At 44.5% G+C, this 21,085-nt stretch overlaps 1 protein-coding gene across 4 annotated transcripts in view; it reads right to left on the bottom strand.

Moving 5' to 3' along the window:
• LOC132886370 (protein MTSS 1-like) overlaps window positions 1–19,287 on the bottom strand; it is a 52,234-nt gene extending 32,947 nt beyond the window's left edge. For 2 of the 4 annotated variants that reach the window (XM_060920945.1, XM_060920946.1), the window contains exons 1-3: window positions 18,847–19,287; window positions 13,149–13,210; window positions 8,425–8,498 (exon numbers count right to left, since the gene is read on the bottom strand). In XM_060920945.1, the coding sequence (XP_060776928.1) occupies window positions 8,425–8,498; window positions 13,149–13,210; window positions 18,847–18,918 (208 nt within the window). In that variant the 5' untranslated portion in view covers window positions 18,919–19,287. The remainder of the gene's footprint in view (window positions 1–8,424; window positions 8,499–13,148; window positions 13,211–18,846) is intronic. The other 2 variants (XM_060920947.1, XM_060920948.1) reach the window with 1 other exon arrangement.
• Window positions 19,288–21,085: the final 1,798 nt, after the last annotated feature.

Here is a 21,085-nt window from a genome sequence, read left to right as displayed (position 1 = left end):
AAACTGTTAAAGGATATGGGACATGGATTTTTTTCTGGGCATAATTATGTATAAAGGACATAAGAAATGCCATCTAAATCACTGCAGGGCGTCAAAAATGTGAAAATCACCACATGATTCAACTTTTTTATACATCAGCGTAAAACAATGATTCGTTAATTAGCTAAGCGGTCACGTGACCCGTGACGTCACAAAAACTTTCCAAGGAGCCAGCGCTTGGGAATCTAATGTAAACAGGTCACCGAAATGGACACCATCGACAGTGACATTCCCGATGTTTCACAGAGATGTGAAGTTAGACCCTATCAATTCGAACCGATAGCTGGAAATTCACATGAACATAGATCTTGTCTTTACTCTGACGGGTCAGATGATTCTGAGAGTGAGAGTTCATTCAGCCCTCATGAAACTGAAAGCGGTCGGCTCGATAACACTTCCTGGTAAGTTAAAAACAATTCTGCTCAAAGGCTAATGATCTGTTGAAAGAAGTATTATTTTTGTATCATACATTGAAAGTTCATCATAGATCTGGCTAAAGTCCGTTGCAAGCTAGTTTTTTTTTGCTGATATTTTTCGAGATTGATTGAGATACAATGCTTCCAGAGTCCGAGATGAAAACATTCAAAATGGCGAAACGAGTCAGAATTATGATAATCAATAATTGATACACCCAAAATTATAATACTAATCCTTACCGCATGAGGCCCATGGTAAAACCACACTTCCAGGAGGGGCTGCCGTCTGCCTCCCCAGCCGGCCGAGAGCGCTCCTCGTCGGGCACGGCCAGGCGGGCGAATGCCCTGGTCCGTCCGCCCTGTCTAAAAAATAATGGTACAACTCCGAGTGAAGGTATCAATGCGCTGCCGAAGCGCGCAGAAGGTGTTAGTACGCCTGTCATTATAGTGCGGACTTTCCATAGCATAGAAAACCGCCACGTTTCAATTTGTGTAACTGAACTTGTTTCATGTCACTGCTCATATAAACCTATGTAAACAGGAAAAACGCGGAAGAGTTTGGTCGCATCTAACTACAGCCCCAAAAAATACCGTTGGCCATACTGAGCCTAGCTACATTGCTAACAGGAGTGACAGCGCGTCTGACTGACTGGGAGGTCGTAATACACCATGATGTTCAATGTACGTTAAACACTCTAAAAACGAAACAATTTTCTTGTCATCCAAGACACAAAAACTATTTTGTCGCATTCGTCATCATCACGATTCACACTTCTCCATATTCATCTACCCGCTTGTGCTGTACCCGAAAGTTTTTGTGACGTATGATCACGTGACCGCGGCTCTTCCGGTTGTAAAACATGCATATCGGAGCTCGAGCAGAAATGCCATATAATCATCACGAATATAATGATTTTGCTGAATTTAATAGATAATTTTGTATTTGTTGATGCAATTAATTCATATTTTTAATGGAAAGAAACTGATATAGCGTGCATTTATGTTTCATGTCCCATATCCTTTAACGAGTGAAATGTCTGCTAATATTTCAGGGTCGTTATTCACCACCAATGTGATTTGCACTTTCCAGAAGTGACAAAGCAGCAGCCGCAGCCACAGCCACGCCCGTCTACAGTCAGGGCCCTGGGGCTCTCAGGCTCTTCAAGCAGAATCCGAGCGCACGACTGGAAACTCGTCTGGTGTTAACGAGAGGCTTCGACAGACTGATAGTGACTCGGGTCAGCGACAGGAAGCGCCTGCTTTAACTTCCTAATAACAGGCACTTGCTCACTAATCAAGTCGTAAATCGGTCGTTCTGAAAGTCACGAAGACGTCAAGGCCGGAGAACGCCGTGCGTCGTGACACAAGGTAAAGGTCAGAAACGTGTCGTGTTGAAAGCAAGAAGAATCGCTCTGATCTCAGAACAGTCTGCACTCGAAGAGAAGCGGAAAGCTGACTTGGGATCATCAGCTTGGAACGGTGTGTTCCCGCGGCAGATGGTGGAGCGCAGGTCGGGAGCGGCCGCAAGAGCCTCCCGCTGGCCTTCTCAAGGAGACGTGCTGATGCTGTACACGAGGCCGTGCCCAAGAGAACAGACCGTACTCAAAACAGTCTGATAACAGCAGGACGGATCAGAACTCAGAACTCAGCAAAAACGACAAGTGCTTTAAGCATCGTTGGCTCCCGTTTCCTTCAAATCGCCACGCGGGACTGTGGAGCAGGTCACGGCCATCACGCTGACGTCGTCAGGAGTCGGCTTTACAGGCAGATTTACACACGAGAGAAGTGACGTTTCAAAAACTTTCAACAAAAAACACAGTTGTGAACGTTCCGCGGTGCGAAACGCTCAGGTTCTCCTCCCGTGCACTCTAACACCGCGCTCTTTTTCAGAAACAAAGCCTTTCCATTTTCTCATGTCACGTGACTTAAATGCGAAAAACACGTTCCATTGCAATTTTGCGAAATACTGTTTTATCGAGTGATCTGAAAATCCACTCGAGTGGAAATTTTTGTTGTTTTTGAGAAATTCATTTTCCATTCCACGCTTTTTCCTTCAGAATTTCAAACTGTGCACGACGCAGGTTAACGGAGACGCGGCTACGAACGTGCGTACGTCAAATCAAGGGATGTCGTCGTAACTTTCACGCCTTCTGATATTAACAATATTTTGTCCTCTGAGGGAAAATCACAGGAATAAAATCGCAGCGTTTCTTCATCACTGTTATTCCGTCATTTCAATTTGTATACGTTTATTTTCAGGGAACTGTGGGATTGTTGACGCGTCAGCACGAGCTGGACTTGTTTTTTCCAGAAAACGGAACCAACCTGAGCGACATTTAGCATTTCATTATCAACGGGCAGATCAGACATCACGTCGCGAAAGCATTTGTCGTACTGATCAACGTCTAATCATACACAGGGGATCGTTAACTTGACAGAACTCATCCACCGACGTGCGAGTTCACATTAACGCTTGATAACTCACTTGTAACGTCTCCAGAGCGAGTGTGGAAAAAGAAGTAGTTAATTTATATGATCCTATGTTGGCAAGATCGAGACCCATCACATCGCAGGCCTTTTGCTCATCACGCATGTTCATTTCCAAAAGAAAAACGTTGGAGAAAAAGTGAACAATTTATATGTGTGATGAAAAGCTCCATCCAAACAGAACGGTTCTCTTCATGAAACTTGTCCACGCACACAAATCGGACACGAAAGCTTTGAACATGATATGATGCAATAAAGTCTCCCAAGTGGGCGTGTCAAAAGAATATTTCTCAACACTTCCTGGATGAAACCCAACTCCCAGGTTGAATGTTATTGCGCTAACGATCCGAACAGGTGACCGACGTTTATTTTCAAAATCACCCGGCAAACTGCAGCGTGCGGAAAATCACGTAGTCCGAGCCAGACGGGTCAAAGTCCAGCACTCGCATCGACACAAGCATGCAGAAAATGTAAAGCACTCACACTTCCTGCCATAAAAACACACAGGGAGATTTATTTCTCTCCACGCCCTCGCAGATACCGGCCAAAAAGCTCAAAAGTAAAACCGGTGAGAGCTGTGTGGAGGAACTGAGGACTGTCTGAGCGGAGTGGTGTCGATCAGACGCGTCAGAGATCAAGCAAGGTGAAAGCTGCTTGCGTGGGATTAGTTTTACAAAAACGATAACATGAACCCCGTCTCATAGAAAAGAACAACACTTCTATTCACACAGCGAAAAAAATCACAATCTCCTGATCGAGAACGTCGTCCCGACGCTGGAGACTCCTTCCATAAAACCTTCAACCTGTTTACAGATGCGTCCACTTGTGAATGAGCCGTTACTATAGAAACGATAATCCCGTGACTCGCAGCTGCTCCGCTGACCAATCAGAGCCCAGCAATCGATGACGCTGTGCTATCAATACAGATACGCATCAGTGGTTTTGTTGCTGTAAACACCGGGTCAGGCGTGGGAGGCGTTCTGGAAAAAGAAAACGGTGATTCACATGCGGGTTCAACCTGATTTTCTCCCCAAATCACATCCTTTTATCAAAATATTTGTGCAGGAAGAGCTCACCCTGACAGCGCAAACACGACTGCGGTCCAAGAGCTTCAGGATGGAGAAATGATTCGCTTTAACGAGGCCGAGCGAAGCTTCAGGCTCCACACGGCCCAGACTCGTGGATAAAAGGTCCATTTTGTTAAACTGCTCTGGACGCAGCGAGCGTGTTCTCGAGCTAAAGTAATAAATTAAAAAGAGGCCACTTATTAATTATTCAGTCCTTTTCATCATTAAGGGATCTTGATTTTCGTCCCCCTCACCACCCCCACGGTAGAAACTAAGCACCAATAAATTCCAGACCTCACCCTGAACTTCATTTATGAATAAACCAAAACACTGAGGGGTCCCCCCCCTCCCCGTTGTATTTTTACCCCCCGACCTGAGCGCCAAGAAAATGAATCACACTCAGAAATAATGAACAAGTTTCCCCAGAAACGCGATCGTCCCTGAACATGTTCGAGCTCAATGAGTCGTCGTTCTTGGCTGGAGCTTTCAGATTGATTTACACAAGCCAGGAAAACTTGGACCAACATGAGAGAAATTTAATAATTCAGGCTCACGTCCTGCCAAAAATGAATCATCTTCCATTTTCAGCGCGTATGAAACAGGCTGAAGAAGTGACTTGCGCTTTAGATGCGTTTGGTTCCGTCTCATTTCTTCACACGCCCTGTTTCACGCCCTAGAACCTGCTCAGCTCTCCGAACAGCGCTGAGGTGATTCAGAGGACACCGTGTGGGTGTTGGAACACACCGAGCACCGCCCACTGGGTCAGAGATTTAATCTCAGATTAGTTCCCTCTGCGTATATAAAGGAACATTCAGGACAGTTTAAAAAAAAACACAAGGGATCCACAAGGAAATCAGTTCGACATCAAACTGCGAGACAGCCAGAGCGAGCTCGAGCTCAGGAGAACTTAAACCCACGCAGGTTTGACATTTCAAAGGTTTCGCAATAACCGCTGTCAAGTTACGCAACAAAATCAGTCAGAAAGGCCACGCCCAGTTTTCAGTCAGCCATTCATCACATCAACTTCACTGTTTTTCTATTTGAGCATCAAAATGATATTTACTCTGATATTTGAGATCTTCAGGTTCCGTTCATGGAGAGTTCACTGACGCGACATAACTGCGGCATCTCAGAGATTCTTTCCACTTGCTTTTCAGAACGCTGTGGTTCCGGCTCGGCCCTCCACCCACCCTCGTCCACCGCCAAAACCTCACGGTGCACACTTTCTCAATCAAATCAGAGCGTAGAGGAAATTCCAACACCGTGCTTTTCAGTAAAACAGTTCTCATGGGTCAGCCCGGTTCCGTCTCAGTTCTGTCCCGTTTCCCGTTGTGCACTCGTTCAGGGGCCGGTTCCTCCAGAGGATCGATCGTAAGCTACTCATCATTAAACTACCTCCGCACAGTGTACGATATCAATCCCACCAAAGATACACAAAATACCTCATAAAAACACGCAGCGTATAAAGCGACTGCGGGTCAGAACGGACTCACAAACCAATCAGAACCACGATCCGTCACGAACAGGAAGTCGGGACGTTCTGAAACGCAGAGAAGCGGTGGAGATATTTCCTGCAGGTTTGATGGATTTTAATTATTGATAAATGAAAATTTTAAACAAGTTAAGGTCAAGCCATGACTTGATTTCTTCACGTACAAATACGTTTATGAAATATTTACGAAAAATAAAAAACGCAAACCGCATTTCCATACGTTGGAAAGTGTAACGTTAGATTTAGATATTTTTATTGAAATGTGGATGAGTTATAACGTATAGGTTACGTTGAAACGTTCACTCGATGCACTTATTTTAGAAGTTCAACATTGCGACCGTTTACATGCAAACCGGACCCCGCCCCCGACTCCACCCCCCCCGTCTGCTCTCTCCCAGAAGCCGAGCTCCACAGGCTTCACATGGATCCAACTTGATGACCTCATCATCTTGTGACCGAGGTGTCACCGAAGGCCGAGTGTTCAGACAGAACCGCAGCTTGTGGACGAGTCAAAGTGTTTGCACCGATGCTCTTGTGGCCCGTACCACCGGGAGCGCTGCTCCGTCCCACCGGGAGGAAAATCTGATCCAACAGCGAAACCGAAGTGGCCTCAGTTCACAGCCCACTCGTGCGCTCTGCCCTTCAGAACAGGTTATAATGTGACACGCCACATCAACTAATAACAGAAACATCATTGATGCGGTCAAGTTTTCTGTGATGAGATGTTTATGTAACGTTGATGGAAGGAGTCTCCAGTGTCAGAGGGAACGCTGGAAACTTTCCCGAGGTCTTCAGGACAGAGTCGACACTTTGGGTTTTGTTTCCGATATAATAAGTAAAGAACAGTAATCTTCTGCATGCTGCTGTGGTATCAGAGGAATAAAACACCTTCAGCCCTGCAGGAGAAACCGATCAGACGTGTTCAGTGTGAAACGCAGATGAATGGAGGAGAGAAACCCCCCCACTTCCTGTTGATGAGGGCGAAAGGTGGAGAAACATTGGCTTCTGGATGACGCATGAGATTTCGATGTGAAATAAATCGGCGTCTGTTCCGTGATCAGGAAGCGACGGCGTTAAACAGTCGGCCAAATTTACAACTCGGATCATAAAACGCAGAGGCTTTGAATCTGACGGGCATTTTATTACCAAAAACCCTCCTTAATGCAGTTCACTGGTGCGTAATCTCACACACACACACACACACACACACACACACACACACACACACACACCTCTCTGCTGAAGGGTTTAACAGCTGCATGCTCCAACAAGAGCGTATCAGTATTACCAAAACAACCCTCAAGGACACACACACACGCGCACGCACACACATGCACACACCCTGTTCGAAACACACGCACATTCAATTTCAGAAGCGCGCGTGTGAGAGAGAGAGAGAGAGATAATCCAAGTTGTGCATAAAAAGCAAAAGCAGTGTTTCTGCTCCTCAGGTCCCGTTAAATGACACCGAGTCCATCAGGGAGGTTCTGATCGGTCAGTGTGACGCGGATCACGCGGCTGGTGAGGTGATGGACTGGTGAAAACGCCCGAGCCTGTGATTGGTCAGCATCATGAGTGAGGTTCTAATTGGATATAATCAGTCAGTGGACTGAATGCAGGAACCTGATTCAGGCTCTGATTGGACGGGAAACTGAGTCACACATAGCCCTTTTCCACCAGATCAGTTCCAGGGCTGGTTCAGGGCCGGTGCCGGTGCTGGTTCACAACTCGTTCAACTTGCGAGCCAACTGAGAACCAGTTTGCTTTTCCATAGCTCGCGGTGCTAAGGGAAGCCACGTCATTATGTCGCTGTATACGTCAGTTACGTCGCTACGTTTGCATAAACTTTGGCGCGAATATCGAAGCAAAAACAACACGGAAGAAGCAGCAGCAACAACAACAACAATAATAATAATGGCTGACTTTGCGTTTGTACAGCTGCTGCTTCTCGTCGCTTAAAAATGGCGATCTTTCGCGGTCTTGTTATTGTTGTTGGTCTTAACAACTCCGCCCCCCCGCTGATGTAAGCGGTTCTTTCCTCTGGCCCAGCAGAGAGTTGGTGCTAGCCTGGAACCAGTTTTTCTGGCCCCAGAGCCAGTTCTTTGTCAGTGGAAACAGAAAACCCGGTTCCAAACTAAACACTGGCCCCGAACCAGCCCTGGAACTGCTTTGGTGGAAAAGGGGCAACAGACATCATTACAGACAGACACAGACAGGCAGAGAGAGACACCGACAGAGAGAGGAAAGAGAGACAGACAGACAGAGAGAAAGACTGATGAAGGTGTATTACTGCTTTCTAATCATAAAACACTAAAATGGGACTGAAAGCTATAAATTTTGACGTCCCCCCCTTTCCCCCTTTCCATTAACACAAAAAGCCTTTGGGATTCCGCCACATAAAATTAAACTCCTGTGTGTGTGTGTGTGTGTGTGTGTGTGTGTGTGTGTGTGTGTGTGTGTGACCCCTCCAGGCGGAGGGAACTGGGCGTGTCTGTGTGGTGAGAAGCCCTTACAGTAATAATGCACTCGGGCAGTGTGGGTGGACTGCAGCTTCCTTCTACATTAAACATTTGTGTGTGTGTGTGTGTGTGTGTCTGCTCCCTGCAGAACCATGGATCTACTGAGGCCCTGAAGTTCACCTCAATGCTCGTTTTGTTTCTGCTTCAGAGGCTGATGGATGTGTGGACGTCTAGTTGGCTATTAATAGGAATGCGTGGCTGCTCGAGTGTGTACAGCACTCTCTCACACACACACACACACACCTCAGCATTAATGGAATCCCACTCATCCCTTCTGCTACGAATGGGACCCCGACTGCAGACTCGAAGAATAAAACAAATAACAGATCAGGAGGGGGAGAGGAATACATGATCCAAGACCAAAAACAAACACACACGTCTCTTCTTCCTGTTCAGTTGTTTACCTCGTGTCCCAGTGGCCAAGTCAGCTACTTTCTGAAAGGCATCCAGGAAGGCGGCCACAGCCATCACCGTCGTCCTGAAAAACACACACACACACACACACACACACACACACACACACTTCAGTTCCTCTTTGATTTCACAGCTTTATCTCCAGCACACACGTGCAGGCATCTGGCTGGGGTTCAGGAACTGGACGGAGATCTTGAGAGTGAACTGCAGGTTTAATGTGTGTTTAATCGCCGTCCTCAAACCTCAGCCCTGAACCCCGAGCTCCTGCCAGCTGCTGGAACCCTTTAACACCACAACAGTCCCTGATCGAGTCTCGGCAGACTGATACAGAGAGAGAGAGAAGAAAAGGTGGACTGCAGGAAAGAAAGAAACCAGCAGATCCACACTGAACAGAGAATGGAGAGAACTTTAAAGTTCCTCACAGGCCAAAACAAACCTTGAGGCCACGCCCAGCTCACTCTCCACGTTTCGTTCTCCTTCACTCAACACGGACAGTGGACAATTTCTATACGACATGCTGCTCTGTTCAAGCTCACTGTCAAGGCTGGGGTTTTACAGATAAACACACACACACACACACACACACACACACACACGATCATGTGATGGTGAGAGAACAGATAAACCTGTTCTGTTAATGAATTATATTAAGTCATTATCACATGTGAACCTTATTTTAGTCCAAAGTGTCGTGCAGCAAATTCCATCATTCCTTTGATCAGATTTTACAACATGTTAAAATACAGCCACAAATAAAAAATATACTTCATTTCATATTCAACAACGATGCACTGTGATATAATTCTCAATAAAGTGATGATATTAAACGTCCTCACACCTACAGGAGAACAACATGACCCAGTCAGGCCGTGTGCGCGTCTCAAAATAAACACCACGAAATATTTACACAAGTTTTATCCACAGTCTATATTTTAACCACACTTTTTTTTTTTTAAAGTCAATGTCCCTTCAGGAGGTTTTTAAACAATTTTTAAACACAACGAGCTCTCAAAGGTTTAATATGTGACATTACAGTACCATACAGTACCAGAACAGACCACAGCATCACGTCCCATCATGAAACAAACCAAAACACACCACAACGGAATTTATCTCACACACACACACACACACACACACACGAGTGCTTTAGTGGGAAATACACCACTGGTATTTTTAATCCGAGCTCCATCCGGGACCTGGAGAACCAAAAACGGGACATAAATTTCAATCTGTCACTCGTGAGGGAATCGATGATCAATTTTGTTTTGATAAATCGGGTGACATTTTGTTTGTGAATGTGTCGAGATAATAATAAAGAAAAATCACACACTGGCATGAAGACAGGAAGTTTATCTTCTCGTGTTGAAAAACTCACATTTTTCAGACGAAATCCATCACAGATCTGAGTGACATATTTAAAGAATATTGTCTGGCTTTTTTTCGTGGTCCATCACATATATTCCATTCAGCGAGCAGGACACTGAACAAGTCGAAGACGAGTCGCTGAATGGAATATATGTTATAGACCACAAAAAAAAAGCCAAACAATATTATTATTATTAATAATACACACTCCATATCAGCATTCTCGAAGGCCGACACTAGCTTACCCATGACTCGGTGCTGTTAGCGCGGCAGTGCAGTTACCTTCCAGCCCGTGTAGCAGTCGTGTTAGCGAAGGCCAATGCTAGCGCAGTCTAGCCGAATATTATTATTGTCCCTGTGTAATTTACTTCGTTATTACTTTTAAAAATCAACAGCGACACACAACAGAGCGACCTGGCATCCAGAAATCTCTCAAAACCTTCCACTTTTAATGAAGCAAACCTGGCGGCCATGTTTGCATCCAAACTATCAGTCACTCGCTAGCTGGGAATCTTTTTTTACATAATTTTACATCTCTGATGTGCCTCTTTTCCAGTTTTTCGATGTCCGCTGGTATGTTTTTCTCTTGTAAATGTGTGTGAAGAATATATAATGAAGTTTTGGGAGCCTTTCAGGTGTTCAGCACGTCTTTAGTTTCAGTTTCTTTATTTAGTGCTTAAACTGAGCAAATAAATGATGGCACGCATGCGCAGCAGAAAATAGCGGTCATTGGATCTTCACACGAGTGCCGATGTGTGACGTCGTGTTGTCATGACAACATGCGATATTATAGCAATGTTGCACGCTCATTCTCCACTGGGGAGAGTGACGCAAGACACAAAGGATAAGCGATATGATCACAATACTGCATGCTATCAATAAACCTCCTAGAAGGGAATAGAACACGTGTTTTTATTCCATGGAAAAAGTGTCCTGTATGGATGATAATTCCCGCTATTTCATTCCCAGTGTTTTCCTGCTGATCAGACGCGCGCTATCAAAATGGCGAAACGGTTCAAAATTAAAATTCTTTTGATTTACTTGCGTTGTTGTTGTGGATGTGTCCATATAAAAGTTTATCTTCTTGTACTGAAAATATTTTCACTCCAAGATAAACTTCATATCTTCACGCCGCTGTGCAAGATCTGATCCTCTGTGTACAATCACGCGCCGTAATCTAACAGAACATAAAATTCCACTTGCTCTCAGAACATCACGTCCCATCGTTTGGTTTTACTGCAGTTCTTAAACACCAATCCAGACAGCGAACTAAAACTAATTCTCATTCACATCTTCCTCGATTTGAGTTCCACACGTCACATAATCACTCAGGATTAAAATAATCCTCACCCAGCGAGCTCCTGGATTAGAAACTGCATTAGCGTAGAGAGAACTCGATCCTAAAGTAGACTCGACAAACTAACGTCTGAACACGCAGCGTTTTGTCGCGAGCAAAATCTAACGACTGAAATGATTCCGAAGTTAATCCACAAAAAACTAAAGAGAAAAACAAATCGAAGAGGTTGAATAGATTCATGTTTCGGACAGCTGATGATCCGGATGCATTCGTTCGGTTTCAGAACGGCGGCCTGTTGATCACCATGACGACCACAACGGACTGAATTGCTGGGAAAAACGAAGGAAAAACCACTGAACGCAGATCAGAGAGCAAAAGCCAAGCTTGGATCACATTTCAGCTGTCAAAAAATTATAAAGCAGGTCGGATCAGACAGGAGGGGAAACACAGACGAGATATTAATTTCCCCACAGATTCGTCCAGAAGAGCTGTCATGATGAGGGGCCGTGCTGTGAGAGAGAGAGAGAGAGAGAGAGTAGTGTGACGGCCAAATTACAGAGCGCTCAAACTCGACACGCCATCACACACTGTACGACACGGACTCAGAGTTCACACACGCGGGATATATTACACAAGTCATTTTTCCCCCCTCTGTACAGTGAGGTGCCAAAACTTTCACCTACACTTAATTAAACAGCACCAGTCATGTGTTTATTCAGTAAAGTGGGATTACATCATCTGCACCACTTTCAGCTCTAGGAAAGGGTGGAGCTTGTAGCTTATGGAGGCGGAGTGACGCAATCCTATTAAAAAAAAAAAAACCTTGATCCAAAATGACGTCTCCGGTGTCCGGGCGTCCCGTACAGTTGAACTCCGGTCTCCAGATGACACCAAGTCCGATTGTTCCGAGTGATCAGAATCCAGAATCCTGCACTCTGATTGGCCAGAAGGTGTTGATTTTCTATAAAACAGCAGCTCCGAGTCGTGCAGCTCCACATCACAGCTTCATTTATTATTCTCATTCTACTTCACGCTTTCATTATCGTTTCTATAGCAACAGCTCATTCACAGGGACGCAATCGAAGCTCGTTTGTTTATAGTTGACGGGAAACAGATATAAACTGCAGGCAGTTCTTGAATAAATAAAAATACATCATCGCTGTACGTGTGCTAATTTATTTCTGTCGAGTTCATCCACGTGAGCTCGGTCTCGCATTCCGTGATGACGTGAGCTCCGTGTCGTCACATGACTCGCGCTGATCAAACAGAGGTGTTTATGCAGAGAGAGTCCGTGTGGAATTTCTCCTCCCTGTGCAAACTCGAGGAATTACGCAACACAGCACAACGCAGTGCAGGAACTGAGAGACGGATTCACCTCCAGCGTGGTGGAGAGCGCGAGGTTCACTCCAGCGTTAATAACGAGGCTGTATGTTCGTTAGAGTGACGGGTTTGGGATCTCGTGTACCTCGGAAAACTGTTCCCAAAGAAAGCACTGAATTACACCTCTTCTTTCCAGGCCACATGCTGGAAAACCGATAATCCCCCGATATTAAATTCCACATCGTCTCCGCAGTCATGTTTTAACTCCATCTTCATGTAGATTTTCCAAAAATGAAGATCAAATTCCAACATCTAGAAAATCAGAAGGACCCTGAGCGCGTTCGTGACGGTGTTATTTTGGGCTGGAGCTGGAAGAACAGTTTGTATTCCTGGGTCTTCGCTTGCGGAAAGAAAATTCCAGACAGATTGAAGATTTCGAGCCTCTTTCCATTTTTGAAGCGTTCGTACAGGACACGAAGGAATGTCGAACGAAAACAGACACGAAACCTCGAACTCTTCAGATTGTGTTGCTTTGAAGACGAGATATCCAGAGAGCTTTTTTCGAAAATTTTCCATATTTTTCCAAGAAACGAGCGCCTTTATACTGGAGATGTTTCCAGACGTGCAGAATGACCTGGCCAATGACTCTAAAAGCTGAGATTTTTGGTGAAAAGGATTTTTTGGAGAGAGAGAGAGAGAGAGAGAGAGAGAGACGTAAAAGTTTCTTACCTCAGCTGAGACTGCAGTTTTCCCGCTTTACTGATGAAATCGTCCCAGACGGGGTAACTGCTCTGTGGAAACACAAACACAAGCACAGCAGTCAGATAGACACTCCACACACACTGTGTCCCCCACAATTCTTGGCACCCCTTGTAAAGATCAGTAAAAACGGTTAGAAAAAACAAAGCCACCTTTTGGTGAAGTCGCTTCATCTCACACTGGAAAAAAAGAGAAAAATCCAACCTTTAACTGAAATAAATTTATAAAGTACTGTTACAAACTTTATTTTACCCCCACGGACAGTGAAGAGGAGGGTGAGACAACCCCACCCCACCCCCGGAAAAAGTAACATCTTGGTGTTTCCGAGTCTCCAAAACCCCCAATCAGACTCCACCTCCAGACCAACAGATTACTGAGAAGTTTCCAGAAAAAAAAGTCTTTTCTGTCAGTTAGCCACAAACTTAAGCACCTGAAGTTTGTGAAACGCTATGACAACTTTGACTGGAACCGTGTTCTCTGGTCTGATGGAACAAAAACGGAACTTTTTCCCCACTAATAAATACTCGCGGTGGGTTTGGAGCAAACAGAAGGATGGCTGTAACGAACAGAACCCGATCCCAACTGTAAAATACGGTGGAGGTTCTGTGATGTTTTTGGGGCTGTTTTTCCTCCAAAGGCCCTGAAACCTTGTGAGGGTCCACGGGATCATGGACTCCATGAAACACCAGGACATTTTAAATCAGAATCTGGCTCCTCTGAGAGGAAACTAAAACCGGGTCGTCACTGGATCTTCCAGCAGGACGATGAGTTGAAGTCCAAATCAACACTAAAATGGTTCACTGAGAATCACAGAATCGAGCTTCCGCCCTGAACATCTCAGTCCCCCGAGCTGAACCCCAGTGGGTTAAGGAGGAGAATTCCTGATTCTCATCCTGTTTATAAACACTTCACCTCCCTCCTGACGTCTGAAGATGCAGAGCTATTCCAGATTACTGCGTCATGCTCCATCTCTACCCTAACGGACCACACAAAGCTGAAAACGTCCCACAACCAATTCCAATGTTTTTCATTAAGTGGGTGTCAAATGGCTATTACGAGAAGATCCTTAATTCTCAGGGTATGAGGTCATTCCTGAGATTAGACCTCTGGAGACAAGAACCAACCAAGGCTTGGTGAATCGCTTTGACTCAACACAATGGCTCAGTCGAGGGAATAAAGTTTCACGAAGAGATCAAGTTTCACCAAGTCGTTTGGGAATTAAGCTCAAAAACAAACCACCCGCACGCAAACCGAGTTCCGACAAAAACATAGCTCGTGCTTTACTCTCGAGCTGCGCTGAAGGACGACCGACTGATCACCACCCGAGTCCGAGTCTTCAGGAACGTGGGACTTCGATCTGCTCAACACCACACAAAGAAAGAATTCCAGAAGCAAAGAACACGAGTCCTCCAGGGTCCACGAGTTCTACCTCACCATCAAAACACAAACGTTCTCTACAAGGCAAGTTGTTTCCACCGATCTTCGCTGTGAACATTACGACAACACTCCTTGTAAAATACAGTCGAAAATAATAAAGATCTCACTGTAATGTTTAAATGTCCCGAGTCATTTTCAGTGATCACACGTCATCGTCCTCGCATTTACAGCAAAAAGGACAATCGGACATCCGATCCAACATCAGGCCTCCGGTCTTTCTGAAAGCCGGACTCGGACACTTTGTAACAGCCAATAAATATTTTAGGGGCCCTGAAAGTCGACCCCTTTGCGGGGGGTAAAATACATCAACAGCAACAATGCAGGAGCTCACGGAGACACCGTTCCCATCTTTTTCCATCCGAGTTCATGTGTGCGTCTGCAGCCTGGGAACCATCTCAACCATCACAAACTGGTCCTCTTATACTATGAATTCACACTTGACTGCGCTGGATTATTTAACAACATGAGTTGGATCTCGTGGATTGGTCAAAAGAAAAGTTTGTGACTCGAGGTAAGATAGAAGCTACCAAAAACAAACAGACAAGTCCTGATGTCCCTGATTACAGTCCCACTGACTTCCAATGGTCCCAATTTTGGAGGCCTGGGGAATCCTGACTTATGACCTACGGGGCCCTTGGAGAACCCAGGGAGGAACCCCCTCACCAAGACTTGCCTGCCTTGTACATAAACACCACAACCACTTTTCAGTCCCAAAGGCTAAGACGTGAATAATTCCATACAATATAATTTTTTTTCTGACTTTTGAGCGACAACCTGTATCCAGGTTAATTTCACTCATGTCCAGGCTCAACAAGTTATATTAATGGGATTTTTATGTTTAAATAAATAATTAACAGTTATTTCATGAAATCGAGTCGTACATGAGCTGATAAGCAATGAGGCGTGGAGCACCGAGTTGTCTATAAGCCAAGTACGACGAGATTGAGTGGAACAACTGTTTGATTCTATCCGCATTCACTGGCCTTTGAGAAACAGAGCATTTGAACAGTTTTATCCCTCGAGCCAGAACCCTACTGAATGCCAGCATGCACGAAACCCACTCCCTGCTGACAGTTCCACATTATTTATTATCCATCATTAGGTGTCTACCTCAATCGTGCAATAATAACCAAAGCAACATGCACTTTTTTCTTTTAGATCTATGTTGTATGTTTTGAGTACTGTTCTATTTTGTGGTCTTGGGTGGTGTAGTGGTTAGCACGGTCGCCTCACAGCAAGAAGGTCCGGGTTCGAGCCCCGTGGCCGGCGAGGGCCTTTCTGTGCGGAGTTTGCATGTTCTCCCCGTGTCCGTGTGGGTTTCCTCCGGGTGCTCCAGTTTCCCCCACAGTCCAAAGACATGCGGTTGTTAATGTGGGATGGCCCCGGGCTGAGGTGCCCTTGAGCGAGGCACCGAACTCCCAACCCTGTTAGCATGGCTGCCCACTGCTCTGGGTATGTGTGTGTTCACTGCTTCAGATGGACAGATGCCATTTTCAGAGAGGAATTTCACAAAATCATCTAGCTTTTAATTTTGTTGTATCTATTACAATGACAAATTCTGATTATGAAATTCTCATTCATTTTTATTTTTTGCAAATTCGATAAAAACTTGATACAATCATTTCTGCTGAGAATGTAAATAAACCAGTGAAACAGGAACAATTTGTGAAAAATGTGATGATAATAATACAACCCCGATTCCAAAAAAGTTGGGACAAAGTACAAATTGTAAATAAAAACGGAATGCAATGATGTGGAAGTTTCAAAATTCCATATTTTATTCAGAATAGAACATAGATGACATATCAAATGTTTAAACTGAGAAAATGTATCATTTAAAGAGAAAAATTAGGTGATTTTAAATTTCATGACAACAACACATCTCAAAAAAGTTGGGACAAGGCCATGTTTCCCACTGTGAGACATCCCCTTTTCTCTTTACAACAGTCTGTAAACGTCTGGGGACTGAGGAGACAAGTTGCTCAAGTTTAGGGATAGGAATGTTAACCCATTCTTGTCTAATGTAGGATTCTAGTTGCTCAACTGTCTTAGGTCTTTTTTGTCGTATCTTCCGTTTTATGATGCGCCAAATGTTTTCTATGGGTGAAAGATCTGGACTGCAGGCTGGCCAGTTCAGTACCCGGACCCTTCTTCTACGCAGCCATGATGCTGTAATTGATGCAGTATGTGGTTTGGCATTGTCATGTTGGAAAATGCAAGGTCTTCCCTGAAAGAGACGTCGTCTGGATGGGAGCATATGTTGCTCTAGAACCTGGATATACCTTTCAGCATTGATGGTGTCTTTCCAGATGTGTAAGCTGCCCATGCCACACGCACTAATGCAACCCCATACCATCAGAGATGCAGGCTTCTGAACTGAGCGCTGATAACTCGGGTCGTCCTTCTCCTCTTTAGTCCGAATGACACGGCGTCCCTGATTTCCATAAAGAACTTCAAATTTTGATTCGTCTGACCACAGAACAGTTTTCCACTTTGCCACAGTCCATTTTAAATGAGCCTTGGCCCAGAGAAGACGTCTGCGCTTCTGGATCATGTTTAGATACGGCTTCTTCTTTGAACTATAGAGTTTTAGCTGGCAGCGGCGGATGGCACGGTGAATTGTGTTCACAGATAATGTTCTCTGGAAATATTCCTGAGCCCATTTTGTGATTTCCAATACAGAAGCATGCCTGTGTGTGATGCAGTGCCGTCTAAGGGCCCGAAGATCACGGGCACCCGGTATGGTTTTCCGGCCTTGACCCTTACGCACAGAGATTCTTCCAGATTCTCTGAATCTTTTGATGATATTATGCACTGTAGATGATGATATGTTCAAACTCTTTGCAATTTTACACTGTCGAACTCCTTTCTGATATTGCTCCACTATTTGTCGGCGCAGAATTAGGGGGATTGGTGATCCTCTTCCCATCTTTACTTCTGAGAGCCGCTGCCACTCCAAGATGCTCTTTTTATACCCAGTCATGTTAATGACCTATTGCCAATTGACCTAATGAGTTGCAATTTGGTCCTCCAGCTGTTCCTTTTTTGTACCTTTAACTTTTCCAGGCTCTTATTGCCCCTGTCCCAACTTTTTTGAGATGTGTTGCTGTCATGAAATTTCAAAACGTCTCACTTTCGACATTTGATATGTTGTCTATGTTCTATTGTGAATACAATATCAGTTTTTGAGATTTGTAAATTATTGCATTCCGTTTTCATTTACAATTTGTACTTTGTCCCAACTTTTTTGGAATCGGGGTTGTAATAATAATAATAATAAGAAGAAAAAGAATTGGAACAAGAATCATAATTCTTGATTTTTTTTTTTAAAGATACGTTCTTACCATCAAATACTTTTATTCCATATTTTGCTGCTTTTTGTTTGGGTGTGTGTGTGTGTTTGTTTTCAAGTAGTTTTTATTTAGTCCTCGGTTGTTTCAGCAGCACACTCTGCCATTTTCTTTCTCTCTCCTCACGGTATATGAGCTGATATCCTAGCAGTAGAGTAGCCAATCAGAGCGTACGACTGCTCATATCCAGTGAATGTGGACAGAATAATAAGTGATATTTGGATCAGGAATTTTAAGATCGACCAACCACTGATTTTAAAAACTGGCAGATTAAAGGGTTTAAAATCTTCAGAGAGACCTTTTTTTGTTTCACCAGTTATAAAGAACGAGATCATTCTGGGAATTACAGATCACGGGGTTGAATACAAACCTATAAGAAGTTTATATTTTAAAAATATTAAGAATAAAATCCAACACCGGGGACTTTAAAGCTCCAGTGTGAAGCTCATGACAGTGAAGGATCTGAACTCCAACCCCGGTTCCTCTTCACTTATTTATCCAACTCTCGGGTTTTCACCATGTTCAGGCTGCAGGTCCAGCAGGGTGATGTTCAAGGGTCGTGTGAGGAAAGCAGGTGTGTGAACTTCATGCAAAAGAGTGTGTGTGTGTGTGTGTGTGTACAACTACAAATCAACACAGAACACACACGTAGCTGAGACCTTCCCCTCCAGCACTAACAGCAGTGTGGAATTCATCACCAGCACAACAACAAGGAGATCTGGGTTTGTGTTCAAGGACTAAAACTGGACCTCAAGATTTGTTTCAAAAATAAAAAATGTATGGAACATTATTATTATTATTAGTAGTAGTAGTAGTAACCTTCACTCCTGACAGATTAACAAACAACCCGATTTAAAAACAACCCCAAAGTTAAATCTTACCTTCATGTCATGAATGATGGCCTGAAAGAGGCCTCCTAAAGCACTGCACTCTTTCTCCATCACAGCCTCCATTTCCTCCAAAAACAATCCTCAAACACTGGGCTCAACTTCCCAGTCGGTGTGAAAAATCCAGTCAGAGATATCGGTACCGGTATGCGTCGGTGAGAACCGGAGTATCGCTTTACCGACTGAGGGGAACAGAAACACAGCGCGCGCTCAGATTTACAGCCTGCTGTCTGTCCTGCAGCGCGCCGAGGCCCATCACTCCCGCAGAACCGACACCGAGCCGCAGAACCACCGACACCTCAGCAAGCAGCACCGGAAACAGGGAGAGGACCGGAAACGGCCAGGAAACAGGGAGAGGACTCACTGACTGACTGACTGACCGAGCGCGCGCTCTCTATCGCTCTCTCTCTCTCTGCACTTCGTCAACACTCTGCTGACAACACTAGGGGGCGGGGCTCGCACTGCGCGCGCCTCACGAAAGCGCGCTCCCGTCCCTGCGTCACGAAGCCACACCCACCGGAAATGGGCGTAATTTATTTTTTCTATCTGTTTTTTTTACTTTACGTTATATTCAACATCGATAAATTTAAACACGTCATAAAAATGTACAATATATTTTTTAAATAATCAATATTATATGTCACGTGACTCGGCTTGACGGTTCTCGAAGATTCGTGAAAAAACACCACCACCACCCAGGATTTAAAATCCTCACTCGGCCCAGTGAAGTGGTTCTGGAGTTGTGGGCAAATTCTGGATATAAAAGTAATACATTTCAGTCAAATGTCCTGAAGTATCCCTGGCTGTATACAGTGCCTTGCAAAAGTATTCATACCCCTTGAACTTTTTCACATTTTTCCACCTGACAGCCACGAACTTAAGTTTTTTATTGAGATTTTATGTGATAGACCAACACAGAGTAGCACAGAATTGTGAAGTGAAACGAAAATGATAAATTGTCTTCAAAATTTTAAACAAATAAAAATCTGAAAAATGTGGTGTGCATTAGTATTCACCCCCCCTGCGTCAATACTTTGTAGAGCCACCTTTTGCTGCAATTACAGCTGCAAGTCTTTTGTGGTATGTCTCTACCAGCTTTGCACATCTAGACACTGACATTTTTGCCCATTCTTCTTTGCAAAATAGCTCAAGCTCAGCCAGATTGGATGGAGAGCGTCTGTGAACAGCAATTTTCAAGTCTTGCCACAGATGCTCAATGGGATTTAGGTCTGGACTTTGACTGGGCCATTCTAACACATGAATATTCTTTGATCTAAACCATTCCATTGTAGCTCTGGCTGTATGTTTAGGGTCATTGTCTTGCTGGAAGGTGAATCTCCTTCCCAGTCTCAAGTCTTTTGCAGCCTCCAACAGGTTTTCTTCCAGGATTGCCCTGTATTTAGCTCCATCCATCTTCCCATCAACTCTGACCAGCTTCCCTGTCCCTGCTGAAGAAAAGCATCCCCATAGCATGATGCTGCCACCACCATGTTTCACAGTGGGGATGGTGTGTGCAGGGTGATGAGCAGTGTTAGTTTTTCGCCACACATAGCGCTTTGCATTTAGGCCAGAAAGTTCAACTTTGGTCTCATCTGACCAAATCACCTTCTGCCACATGTTTGCTGTGTCCCCTACATGGCTTCTTATGCCTGTCTTTCAACAACGGCTTTCTTCTTGCCACTCTTCCAAAAAGGCCAGATTTGTGGAGTGTACGACTTATAGTTGTCCTGTGCACAGATTCTCCCACCTGAGCTGTGGATTTCTGCAGCTCCTCCAGAGTGATCATGGGCCTCTTGGCTGCTTCTCTGACCAATGCTCTCCTTGCTCGCTCTGTCAGTTTAGGTGGACGGCCATGTCTTGGTAGGTTTGCAGTCGTGCCATACTTTTTCCATTTTTGAATGATGGATTGAACAGTGCTTCTTGAGATGTTCAGAGCTTGGGATATTTTTTTATAACCTAACCCTGCTTTAAACTTCTCCAGAACTTTATCCCTGACCTGTCTGGTGAGTTCTTTGGTCTTCATGATGCTGTTTGTTCTTCAGTGTTCTCTAACAAACCACTGAGGCCTTCACAGAACAAGTGTATTTATGCTGAGACTAAATTACACACAGTAGGACTCTATTAACTAATTAGATGACTTCTGAAGGCAATTGATTGCACTGGATTGTATTTAGAGGTATCAGAGTACAGGGGGCTGAATACTAATGCACACCACATTTTTCAGATTTTTATT

This window comes from Neoarius graeffei, chromosome 5 (genome assembly GCF_027579695.1).
Source record: "Neoarius graeffei isolate fNeoGra1 chromosome 5, fNeoGra1.pri, whole genome shotgun sequence".
In the NCBI taxonomy this organism is placed as follows: domain Eukaryota; kingdom Metazoa; phylum Chordata; class Actinopteri; order Siluriformes; family Ariidae; genus Neoarius; species Neoarius graeffei.
Note: the sequence above shows the minus strand (reverse complement) of the source record. Positions and strands in the feature narration are given on the sequence as shown.